This window comes from Brachyistius frenatus, unplaced genomic scaffold (genome assembly GCF_029030835.1).
Source record: "Brachyistius frenatus isolate BFR_SWC_R1_liver_20210118 unplaced genomic scaffold, ASM2903083v1 Contig_5, whole genome shotgun sequence".
Lineage (NCBI taxonomy): Eukaryota > Metazoa > Chordata > Actinopteri > Embiotocidae > Brachyistius > Brachyistius frenatus.
The window spans coordinates 4,016,029-4,029,380 of NW_027210604.1; the positions used below are offsets into that span (position 1 = coordinate 4,016,029).

Consider the following 13,352-nt stretch of genomic DNA (forward strand, 5'->3'; position numbering starts at 1 on the left):
ACACAGACAGGGATTGGACAAGGTTTTCTTAAAGCGACAGCTCGCTCCACTGTGATGGCCGTACTGTAGTCTGTACGGATGTAAACACTGTCACGTGAACAGTGTAGTACGTTTAATTTACTGCACCCGTAGCCGTTGCAGAATTTCACGCAGTCTTTGTCATTTCTTTTCGTTTTTTTTTGTTTTTTTTTGACAACAAACATCTTTTAAAGACTCATTCGCTGTGTGAGGCTTGCTAAGAGTATTCATTCAATTCAAGGTATTTGACATAGACAAAGAGAATAAAGTTAAATAGTGTACTGACCCCATTATTTGTGAGCTCATGTCCCTGTGCTTCAGTTAATGCCGAAACCTGTTGCACTCTTAGCCCATAATCGAGCCAGGGTTTGAAAAGATTCCCACAGTTGGACGTCACGAATTCCCCTTTCGGTCTGATTGCAACATTGAATCCATTGGTACCTTTGAGCAATTTCACCAGAGAACGTTCAAATGAAATTTCTGGTACTTTGTTTCCTTCTAGATATTTTTCTTGTTCTTGTGGAATGGCATCTAAAATAACATTTGGATGAGGTAACATTAAACTTCTGCCCTGAAACTAATCAATATTAATGAAATTCCTGTGGTTGGGTGGCTTCCAGCTCCTCAGGGCAGGGCCCGCAATGGCATCGCAACGATAGCAGGATAACCTGGGAAGCCTCACGGTTTCACACAGAGAACCTGTAACTTCTTATCCAATGCTTTTTTTTTTAATTTTTACATGGTTATGTCATGAGGAAGCACTTTAAAGTTGATTTGTTCCACTTCTTCATGTTTGACAACGTATGTGATACATTCCGGGCCCTTACGGTGCAGTGAGCCTTCAATACTTTCTACTCCAAGTACGTTAATAGAGTTTCCCAGCTGCAAATCTCAACTGAATTTGAAGTCCAACATGAAATCTTCACTCTTGAATGCACATGAATCAAATTTTAAGCTGGATGTTTGAGTCATGAGCCTGAATGGGAAGATGAGCTCATGTCTGCTGGTGACATGGTGCAAGCTCCGTGGTTTCGTCCAGGCAGTGTGTAGAAAACCACACATCTGTGGATGTATCAAACATTATGTCATATCAACACAACTATAATTACAAAAGCCCTGTCATTTAGATGGGGGTGGATGACCGTAACCTCAGTGTGTGAGCGGACAATTTTGGAGTTCTCAGTGTTTTTTTTTTTAAATGTTTTAATTTAATGAACTGTTCACATTGTGGTTTGTAACTTAGAAATTATGTTTTGAGGTTTCTCTTTTTAAAATCAGGTTTTATGGACATCTTTTCCTCAGCCTCCTGCTGCTCAGAATCCTGCAGAGATAAAGAAGACCAAAACAAAACACACTTTATGACTCTTCATCAGTGAACACATATCTTGTTGAGACCTCATCTTGTAAAGAACTTAAAACATGTAAAGAATGATAACATGCACGGGTGCATTTCTTTCACGTGTTTTTTTTAGAACGCTTGACTTAACGTGTGCAGAAGTTACGACTTGTATTGATCCGACAGCATTGCTATTAGTAAGTCCTCATCAAATCATGCTATTTTTGTGCATGTTTATCTGACAGAGGAATTTTAGGGTGGGACCAAAAAAAATAGATCAAATTTAACTGCTTTTGAAGCCCCAACAAAAACTGTAAAATGTTTTTTTGTTTTTTTTTAAATTTGCACATTGAATCACCAGATGGACTAGTAACCTTTTTCTGGACATGAGTACTAATGTTTATTAGAAAATGTCTACAGTTTTTGATTTGGTCAAAACATTTGTTTTTGTTTAGTCAGCACGTTTGGTTGAGAGAGAGCAGTCTGTAACCCTTCTAGGCTTCTGGCTGCACTTACCCGATGTTTGACCTCTTCTGTCAATGTCTCTGTGGAGACAAGAAGAAAGAAAAACAAAAAAAAATTGCTGGCAAGATAAAAATGGAATTGCTCAAAAATATTAACCAAATAGTTTCCAAAACATTTCAGCAGCTAGGCAGGATTTTACTGTTTATTGCTACTTTTAACAATTGTAGTTGAGAGATGGATACCATCCTGTCTGTGTTTGCGTGATTCATACTGCCTGGGTAAAGCCAGCAGTACAAATAAATCCAGTAGACAGGCCGGGCCCACCTCTCTCTGTCTCCGATAGAATTATGACTCTCTTTGCTTTATACTTAGCCTTTAGACGATTGTACCTCCACCCCGTCTGATTCAGGAGGTCCAGACTATGCTGTTTGGGGGGGAAATAAAGGCCCTTTTCACTCAGTTAAGGATGTCTGGGAAGGATGAAAGACACAAGGGAAAAGAACAAAAATAAATTTAAAAAAAAAAGAGTGAGAGAAAGCTGGCACTTGCACCTTGCAGGATGTGTTATGTAGTGCCAAGTGCTGTGAAACCTTTCATATAGTCACTATGGAATCGGCTGAAACGCGTCCGCTGCTTCTTGTTAGGGGTATTGTTGGAACAGGGAGAGGGTATGGAAAGAAAAGTGTGAGGGAATGTGTGCCATTAAAAAGACACGAAGAGAAGCAAAGGAAGTACAAAGGAGAATGGACAGCAGAGAAAAGACAGGCAGGCAGGGACATAGAGGAAAAGACACGACAGGAGATTTCTTTAAAGTCGATGACATCTGTTTACAATCTGCCGCTTTCCTTGGCTTGTTGTGATTGGTTCAGCTTGATTGGGGTTTCCTGTTTCCTGTCCTTATCTAACGTCTAACGTTGCCTGAATGTCCCGAGTTAACAGCCCTGACCAGGATTGGGTTTCTCGCTGAATCCCTGGGGGGGGGGGGCTGCAGAAGTTAATGTCGTCTATAATCTAATCTGTGATACTGTCGAAAGGATAAATTCTTAAAATATCTGGAGCCCAGTAGTTGACAACCTTAAGTATTTGTTGCAAAGTATATAATATATATAATATTGTTATGGAAAAGCTACTATCCATCACCGTCCTTCCAGCAGTGACTTTTCTGAGAGTCCCTGATATAATGTTTTATCGAGCCCATGTGCCATCATTTTCTTTAAATTTTTGTTACAGTAGTTTTTCTTCTGTATTAAAGAAACATTTTTTTTTTTTACCTTTTTCATGTGTTTTATGTAAAATTTTCAATTCAAATTTTGATTTCAGAATTTTTTTTTAAATGTATTAAATTATATGAACAAAGATAAAAAAAACAACAACATGTTTTTGATACATTCCGATTCTTAAGGAAACACTGACCGACAGACAGACAGATAGATGGATAGATAGCATGGAAAGATACACGGTAAAAGCAATAAAAAAAAAAAATGACGGAATAAAAATAGAGGTAGTAAAAATATCTACATTTTTTAGAAAAAAATGCTTAAATATTTAAATAAAATAGAATTAAATTAGATTCAACAACGAATTAAACAACATGATGAAGTCAAATAAGCTTCGTCTCGCTTAATGAAGAAATACTCCTGTTATTTAGTTCTGTATCAGAAACCAGGCCGTTGCCTCGATCTGTCATCACTTTCAGTTCAACTACATCCTCAGCCAGGTTTTTGAGAGAAGACATGCCCCTAAAACACGAGCCGTCTGTTTGGTTTTTATATCCACTTTTATTTAAACAGACTGGAAAAGGCGAAGACATGTTGCATATGTCTGAAAACCAACAGATACTGTAGCGAGTTCCCCATGGCAACTGGACGGAGGCCACGCTGGCCATTTGTACTTTTTAGAGTAAACAAAAGACCTCAGAGGATATTCCTTCCATATAGTACATGTGATGTGGATCTTTAACCGTTCCAACGTTCATAAATATTGACTGTAAAATAGAATTAGTCCTGTAACAGAATGATTTTGCAACGCTCTACACGTGTCTGCTGATGTCATTCGTTTGAGCATCTTCAGCTTCGTGGACTCTGTTATGATTTGCTGAAACCGGTTCAAACCTTGTAACACAAAGTGACATGTTGCCCACACTATCCGCAAGCCCATTTCTTCATGGCGCGAAGAATGTCATTTTGTTTTCATTTGAAACCGCGTAAAGTTCAATTAAGAGCAGTTTAAGTTCAGCGTGGGGGTCATTTGAGTTGATGAGCTCACGGCGAAACGCATTCATATTTCGATGCGTTTAATTTGTATCATAAAAAAATGATCGCCGTCTAGAAGTCACGTTGCGCAAAAAATGTTTCGCGTTGTAGTAAGTTCGTGAGAAAATAATGTTCCGATGCGAATCACTTCAAATTCTGACACGTCTAATTGAAATCTGTCACCATAATATTAAAAATGCCGCGTCTGACAAAAACAAACAGGCCTGGAAGTAACCTCCCTGTGAACACAGCTGAGGTCTGGTTCAGGTTGTCGCGGTAAAACATTCTCACGCCGGTGAGACGTCTGCTCGGGTCACAGCAGATGACAACAGATATATCCTGTGGCTGCATCCAACTTCTTCCAAGATATTCGTTTTGGGAAGATTTCTCAAACGTTGCCGATTTTTTTTTTTTTCTCTCTTCTTCTTCTTTTCACCGGGACCACCTTCCGATTTTCCTCGCGAGGGTTTATTGCTCGTCTGAGAGCTGAGCAACCGTGAGGTTCGTCCTGTTGGTGTCTCAAGATCAATGACCGTCTCTTCCTAAATCCCCTTTTAATGAGACTCCGGGGGAAGCTCAATTCGAGCTCCATCCTATCACGAGGCCCAACCAAAGACAACAACAGGATCGAGTGGCTCTTCGCAAACGGACTCTGGGGAGACGCATAGCCGCGTGCCTTTTGGTCCTCGCGGGTAGATTTGGTCCCCGTGGATAAAATGGAAAAATAAAACACGTGTGCATCCTCAAATTAAAAAAAAAGAAAAGAAACCACGGCCTCTTTCAGACCGAGGTCCCGAAGGCTCGGGCAGTATCAAACGTAGCTTTTTCCACAACGTTTTCTTCACGGTTCAAGTGCGGATAAAAAAAAAAATAAAGACACATTTAGCAATGTTATAAAGATACTTTTAGAGATTATGCATATTGTGTGCAAACATCATGAAAGTTAAGAGTTGTGTGTTTTATATTCTGCTAAAAAAAATATCATTTCAAAACAGCAAATTTATTCTAAAGAAACAAACAGAATATGTGTACCTACGGTAGAATACCGCCTCAGCTTCATCCCTCCGTTTGTGCCGGCGAGGAATCAGGTGGCGGATTCAAAAAGGACGAGTCAGAGACACCAGCGACCGTTTCACACGTCCAGAAAACCAGGCAGGCAAAAAAAAAAAAAAAAAAAAATCAGGCGACAGCCCAGGAGGGCAAGATAAAGAACTCGGTGCAGGAAAGCAATCAGGTCAGTAAATGAAAAACAACAACAACAACAACAACAACAACTCGCAGATCACTTGGGAGACACAGGAAGTAAGGAGCACCCAGACTTTACACAGGGAGGGTCTCCAACCAAGTAGATGGCGATCTACCCGGTAGATCAAAGGAACTCTCAAAGAGGAAAAAAAAGGTTGGCGATCTCCCCGCTTCATACACGAGGGAGGGGAGGGGTAATTCAACGCGGGCGGAAACGATGGTGGCTGGGAAGACGATCAGAACAGCAGGAAGGCGGGAGGACAGGAAGTGAAGTCACCTGAAACTACACACGGAGAGAGAGCAAAGATAAAACGGGAAATGAATACGGAATAAAGGAAAAAAACAACAACAACACATAAACCGGGGGGGACGAGGAGGAGGAGGAGGAGGAGGAGGAGGAGGAGGAGGAGGAGGAGGAGGAGGAGTGACGACGGTGCCGAGCTCGGAGAGATTCCCTCCGCGGGTTCTCGAGACGTCGCGTCCGCGGCAATGGGACGGACGAAGAAAAAAAAAAAAAAACCTGAAATCAAAATGCGTAAACACGTCTGCAAAGCTCTCGTCCCGTTTGAAGGGGGACCACGTTGAAACCGACGAGTCTTTGACAACAGATAAGCCAACAGCGTGTCACACGTTCCGGCCTACGCGAGAGGAGGCCGACTCTCCGTTGGGAGGGGGGGGGTTTACAGCAGATAGTTTCACTCTCTCCGCATGCACAGGACTTTTTGTAAAATGTGAAGTCATGGAAACAAAATTGCTTACTTTTACTGCTTTTTAGTACGTGCTTTACGGCACACGTCTTCAATTTATGTCCGAGAAGGAACGGCCGAGAACGCTCGCTGCGGCGCCGCACGCGCGAGGCCCCGGGTACCCCCCGGGTACGGCCCGGGTGGAGGCGAACGTCCAGAGGAGCCTCCACAAATCACGGCCGTCTCAGGCAGCAGATTGATACCGTATGGAGCCACAAAACCTGGAATGAATACTACGCTCCATAAAGAAGGAATGAGGTGCACGGATATAAAAAAAAAAAAAAAAAAGAGAAAATAGAAAGATCAGGTATTTTTGTTGTTAAACACAAAAGGAGGCAACGCATTTTTTTGTGTTTTTTTTAAATTTGAAACCAAGAAACAGACTGGTGATGAAGTGATACGAATTCATTGTTAATATTCAAACGTGATGATTAGTCTACAAGCTTCTTTTTTTTTTTTTAGGAGATGTGGAAATAAACCAGTGAAAAAGTAAATGGTACACTCAACCTATTCATTTCTCCACAGAGGTCAACGGGAAGAATTTGACCCTGGTTGAAGGAAACTGCCGAGTCAGTCAGTCCCCCCCCTCCCCCCTCCCCCCGCCCGTGCGACGGGACACTGCTCCGACTGTGGCGAGGCTGCAGGTCTGCAGGTCAGCAAGAGCAAAGCGAGCTCCGTTTCTGAGCAACTTCCAAAGCGTTTATCTTTAAAGTGCGCTAAACGTTTATAGACGCGAGAGAAGCGGAAATCTTTCCGCGCGGCAAAGTCTCAGTTTCTCTCCCCGCCCGGTTTAAGTTTTGCGCGCGACGTCACCCCGCGTCAAATTTGAGGCCATTTGTATTGTTTGTTTGTTTTGAAACGTACAAACCCTCGGTGTTGATGAATGTTATGCTCATCGAGCGCTGACACGAACACTAACAATAAGAATACAAGTTAGGGGTTCAAGGTTTGGTGAATTCATTTTTTTTTCTCTTTCTCTTTCTCTTGATTTCTCATACGGTAGAGCACTTAAATTCTGCATGCAGTCAATACGGTTGATTAATGACTCTGAATGTGGTATTTAAATGGAATACCAGACTTTCCAGTTCAAAGTTTGAGAAAGCCACTTTTAAAACGAAGGATTAACTACTCGAAAATCCAAAGCTCGCTCTTGCTCGGTTTTAAATTCAGATTTAAGGCCTGCGTGTCTGAGCAATTTCATTTACAAGACAAGACACACACACACACACACACACACACACACACACACACACACACACACACACACACACACACACACACACTGCAGTCCTGGCGGCATGGACGGACTGCAGTGTCAGAACGAAGGTGTAAAACTAAAACAAACGGAGTCCCTCCTGTTTTTGGAAATGTTTGTGGGAAATCCAGCAGCGGCGAGTGAAAAAAACCCGATCATGTCATGGTAATGCGATTCTCATTTTATTTAGAATCTAGAAAAAAAACCAAAAAGAGATCCAGAACAAACAAAAAAAACAACCCCACATGTTGGTAGAACAATAAGTTAAATACAAGGAAGAGGATTCGTGTCAAAGTAATCAGTTAAAGACACAAGTATGGAAAGGCACGCGAGTGACATGTTTATATATTGTAGGGTTAAAGCAATCACAATGAAACAAATATGTACAATACCAAAGAGACAATGTGGTAGCAATAAAAATTTCACATAATTTACAAGATGGATGGCATACCAGCAGCTACACAAAAAGGATGATGTCTTGGTGAGAAAAAAAAAAAAAAAAAAAAAAGATGGATATCGGGCACTGCAAAAAAAAAAAAAAAATGACAAAAGTAGGTTTGTTAGAAATATTTCCAAAATTAAGAATAACATCCACCCAGTTCACTCCGCTACCCGCAATAAACTAAGACTGATGGCTACGTACAGTTATGACATACTTTTTCTTTGTGCAGAAATATTTTCTGTCGAGGAAAGAAAGAAAATATATGCCGACCCCTCATTACCCCCCCCCCCCCCCCATTCTCTCAGAGGAAATGTAGAAGTGTATTTCATTTGTTATCGGGCTCGGCTGTGACCAGAAATTCAAATTCATCGCAGGGAGGGGACGCAACTATGCGTACTTCTGACTTCTTGTCTTTTACCTCTCCACCAAATAGGGTCCCAAATGGATCCGAAAAAAAAACAACAACAACAAAAAAAACAACCAACAAAGCGAGTATGCGGAGTTGGCAACTTTAAAGAGTTTTCTACGGTTATGTCTCCTGTATCAGATCCACACAGCCATTTATTAAAAAAAAAAAGCCGTCAGGAGCAGCGGAGAGCGTGTCGGAGTTTTTGAGCAACACCGCCCCGTGAACTCGGTGCTCTTGTTTTTTTTATGACGAGGAATGCTTTCGGCGCGAGAGCTGAAATTATTGTCTCGGGTCAGGTGCGCGAACCAGAACCACCCACAGCTCCAATCCTCCGCGAATGCGCATCCCCCCCCCACCCCACGCCGCGTGCGCTGCCTTGTGTGGAAGAATTACTTTTATCGTTGAATTCTCATTTCTCGTCATTTGTTCGCCGACGAATTGATGCGGCCTGCGATCACATCTGGGAGAAATTCTTGGTGGGGATTCTCGACAAGTTCTCCAGTTTCTCGCGGAGCTTTGGGATTTGTCTCCTGCAGGGATTTGCTCACATTTCAGAAGGTGGTGCTTGCGTAGTTGCATAAGGAAGCATTTACCACGGGTTATATAGTTCAGTAAACCGAGTCTCCGAAGCGAGCGGACGCGCATTCCGGACGCTCGCGACTACACCTGTTAGAAATCTGCTTATGATGAATAATTGCTTATTGTTTCACGTGAGTGAAAAGTGATCAGAAAAAGGTTTGCAACAAAAAGTCTTTGAAAGTAAACTGCATACATGTAAGTTAGAAATGCGGCACAGTTAAAAAAAAAAAAGACAGAGAAACTTTTCAACCCTTAACCAAGACTTAAACAACACATTACTTTACATGACTTTTGCAAAAATGCTGACTAACATTTTGTAGTGTGCTTCGTGGGAAACTAAAACCAAAATAAAATCCCAATTCATCACGGCAAACACACCAATCAAGTCCAAAATCTCTCGTCATAAATTATTGTGAGGCTTTGAGTTTGGATTATGTTTGTAACAAAGTTATATTTAGAAAGGTAGTTCATCTCTTTCTGATTTCTTCTAACGTTTGCCTTCCTCCCCCCCCCCCACTCACATGAAATACTCTGTTTCTGTGCCGTGTTTGTGACGCTAATGTGCATATGAACCGGTTCTTTTTTTTTTTTTTTTTCTTTTCCTGAATATGGCCCTAATTGGTTCAATATTTCCTCTGGATGTAGAATTGATTGAAAACACACCGGTTGAGAAATGAGGACCATCAGATTGGGAGTTTTGGGATCCTCAACAGACGTGAGCCTTAATCTGTCACTATATGTCAACATGCTCAACACACACACACACACAGGGTTTTATCAAGCCTGTCAGCGTGGACGTACTGATCTGGGATCACAGAAACACACATTTAAAAAAAAAAAAGGACTTAAAAGACAAAAAACTGAACCGAGATCAGCAGTCCCGCTCGACAGAGCCTGATCAGCGTGTGGTCGGATACTCAGTAGCCCCTTTCTACCTCGGTTTGGTTTCCCGGTTACGTTACAGTATGGCCGGCCTCTCGATCTCAGACGAGCTCCACCTTGGAGTTGGGGTACACGGCCACGACGTCGTAGCCCTCTGGGGGCTGGACGCGAGCCTTGGCGTGGGTCTCACAGTACAGATTGTCCTCGATAAAGAAGTAGCCCTTCTGCTTGAGGTTGAGTCCGCAGTCGTCGCACACGAAGCACTCGGGGTGGTACAGCTTGTCCCTGGCCTTCACGATGGTGCCGCTGGAGGGGAAAGACGGTAGGAGACAGAGAGGGTCGGACTTAAGGTTTAGAGTCACGGTACGTAAACGCGACACGCGCAGGAACTCTTGGAGTGGGTGACTGCGAAATACAACGGCATGAGAGATTAATCAAAACGGACACATCGCGGCTGTTGTGTTCGCAGACCTTTCCCCTTTTAACCTCGACGCTGCAAGCGAAGCCAGTTCTGTTTCGCGTTATTCCTAAAATTCGGCCCCATTATCTATCTCTATTAAACAGCAAGTGCACCTCTTGATTTCAAACTCGTTGCGCCTCAAACATTCCTTCCCGCTAACCGAACGCAAAAACAGAAAACTCTTCCATGTGCTGTGCGAGCCTCTTTATCTTTGACTTCCCATAAAATTAGACACAACTGTTAACTTTGTGTGCACTTATGTTGCTATAAAAGTGTCGTTCAAGGTACGCGGGCTAGTTGAGGACCACAGTTAAGTAACGCGCTGGCATTTTTGAGCGGGAGCGACCCCGTTGAACCCGATTGTGTGGACTACCAGCTCTGTCCTTCCAACGCTTCCTTAAAAATGTCCAAGCTTGAGCGTTCAGTGTTTAATGACTCCTTTTTCCTCCCGTCGTACTTTCTTTTATGAGGCAAGTGTTCTCCTGTAGCCTGGCTCTGAATCCGAATTGTCTTGTTTGCGAGAAGAAAAACATCCTTACACGAGCCCCGGGGAGATAGTAGTACGAGCTTTGCTTACCGAGAAGGATGAAAACGCATGACTGGAAAACAATGCAACGTGTGAAGGCATTGTTTTTGTTTTGTTTTGTTTTTCCTCCCTCTGGTTCTATAAGTAGCACAAGGCAGTTTTACCACATTCCAAGTAATCTTTACGAGCAGTAATTCACTGTCTGCGTCAGGGATCGCTGCCTGATAAGGGACGAGCTGACCCAAATCCTCACCGGCAGTTGCCACAAACAACCCGGGGTCGTAGAGATATGATGGACCGAGCCTGCGGTCGGGACGTCTGCACAATACTTGACACTGTGCTGTGACCTCGGGGAAGCGACCTTGGGAAAGCGTTGCATGAAATACACAACGTGACTGAGGTGCGTGTGACGCAGGGCTCCGTGCTGAAAGTGTCGTTGCCGACTGACGCAGACGTCGTTTGCCCGTTCGGCACCTTCTTGAAAAAGTTCTTAAGTCGATTGCGTCGTATGTCGATGTTACTTTAAGGGTGTATCGTTAACCCGTTGTAGAGCAAAACGCGGGAACCTTTTAGAAGATAAACAAACGGTGATGAAGAGCTTATGACCGACTCACGGTTTTTTTTTTTTGTTGAATTTGATATTACCTATGCAAATCAGATAATATGATTATAGCCGATGCGGCCAGGCAAGTATTTGACTATATCTCATCATGGGTCACGATTCAGGGAGGTTAGAGGCGTTCATCGAGTCACACCTGGGAGCTGAATAGTACTTATTCAGTATTTTTTTAGTGCAGCGCTTTCCTCAGTTGCACAATGACAGCAGTTGTTCAGGGCGTTCACTGTTCATTCACTGTTCCCAATAACCTTTTCCCTTTCTGGAGTGAGGATTCGGGCCAGCAACCGTTCAGTCGTAAGCCCGCTTCTTTATTTAACCGCTCTCCTAAATGTGACCACCAACTCGCAGGGTAAACTCTTGACACAGTGCTCCATACATGTTTTAAAAAGCTGTAAAATGCTCCCGAGGTCATAATAGGTCTTGTTATGCCCCGCAAGCTCCCACAATGCTCTCCTGTTTACGAGTAAAGTCAGCTGGTGACATCACTGCTCACCTGCAGCTGCTTTTATAGAGGGGGGGGGATTACCGGTGCATGTGGTTACTTTGGCAAAAGGTGTGTGTGTGTGTGCGTGTATTTGCTTAATGTTTAGTGCAACTTTATACAGCGATGTGTGTGCAGCGTGTGTGCATGGGAACGGGTGTTAGCGATGGCTTTGTTTAATTATTAAAGTGATAAATGGGATAGGATTTTTCCGAGGACTCGTGAAAGGCCTGTCGGTGCAGGTCGCGCTGCAGAACTTCACCTCTTTGTCTCCGAGTCAGGAAGAACCTCGACTCGCCTCGCGGAGTTCAACTCTTACACTTTATGACCACTGGCGGGATGATAAAATAGGTGGGAGATGTACAATTTCCAGATGCAGTTCAAAAGCGTTTTAACAGCGAAACAGTCGTACCTCCTGCATCATATTTAGTGTGTAATTGTAGACCACGGTAACCATCATTTTTGATATATATATTTTTTTTATCAGGTTTTATACATTATGTTTTTCTTTTTGTGCGAAAAAGATCAAATTCTATTTTTCGTTTAACTGGAATTTCTTTTTTCAATATTTTATGCATGTATTTAAAAATGAATCACAAAGTTCTTACAGGAGTCTCTGGCCAATATGACACCATTACTTACTTGTGTTATTTACGACTCGGTATATAATTAAAACATAAAACTAAAAATTGGCATCTGTACAATACTTACACAATGCCATTACAGCAGCGTGTGCACAGGGGTAGCTTCTGAAGACCGGGCATGGGGCTGGGGATGGGGCTGCCCAGCTTGGGGACTGGAGACCTGACTGGAGACTTCAAGTTTCTCATCCTCTCTGTCGGGGACACGCCTGTAAATAACAAAACCGCCACAGTATAAAATGCAGGAACTTTGGAAACAACACAAAAACAACCAATCAGAGAGCAAACATAAAAAAATAAAAAAAAAAAAAAAAAAATTGCCACACAAGCAATAAATGTGCTCCTGTAATTCTAGGCACTGACCTAACATGAACACTTCCTCAGACGGTTTCTGGTAAACCTGTGTTGCATATAGATGTGTGTGTGTGTGTGTGTGTGTGTGTGTGTGTGTGTGTGTGTGTGTGTGTGTGTGTGTGTGTGTGTGTGTGTGTGTGTGTGTTTTCTGGGACCAATAAATTCCAGTAAGTGCTGATCTGGAAATTTAACGGGTAAAGCCAAACAGGTTCACGAGAGCGTGCATTTGGAGCTGTTTGCGTTTGCACTCTGCAGGAAATTCCCTTCGAGTTCCAGGTAGCGAAACTCGAACAAGGTGACTGTCAGGTGTGTAGGCAGGTAAGTGATCCGAAGATGGATTAATATCTCCCACCTTCCTCTGAAAGGAGGCACCACAGGTCAGTTTCTGCTCCCCGCTGACCTATTTCTCACTCCGTCTGACCCTCCCCACGGATGCATGTTAACTTGTTGGCGTTTGTATTTTTGTTGTTGGTTTTCCTTTATTTGTAGTATTTTGCCAGTTTAAGACTATTTTTGGCAATTCATTTTTATAGGCGTAGTCTTGACAAGATGTGTGATAAACGTACTGTGTTATACTGAGAGGTGGTGTTTTTTTCTTTTTTGTTTTTGTTGCTATGATCGTCCCGTATTATGTTACGGCGC

At 42.8% G+C, this 13,352-nt stretch overlaps 1 protein-coding gene across 1 annotated transcript in view; it reads right to left on the minus strand.

Annotated features, from left to right (window-relative positions):
* Nucleotides 1-8,826: 8,826 nt before the first annotated feature.
* The window catches only part of pdlim4 (PDZ and LIM domain 4), a 42,423-nt gene continuing 37,897 nt past the window's right edge, over nt 8,827-13,352 (minus strand). The window contains exons 6-7 of the mRNA XM_069717483.1: nt 12,427-12,565; nt 8,827-9,935 (exon numbers count right to left, since the gene is read on the minus strand). Of these exons, the coding sequence (XP_069573584.1) occupies nt 9,731-9,935; nt 12,427-12,565 (344 nt within the window). The 3' untranslated portion in view covers nt 8,827-9,730. The remainder of the gene's footprint in view (nt 9,936-12,426; nt 12,566-13,352) is intronic.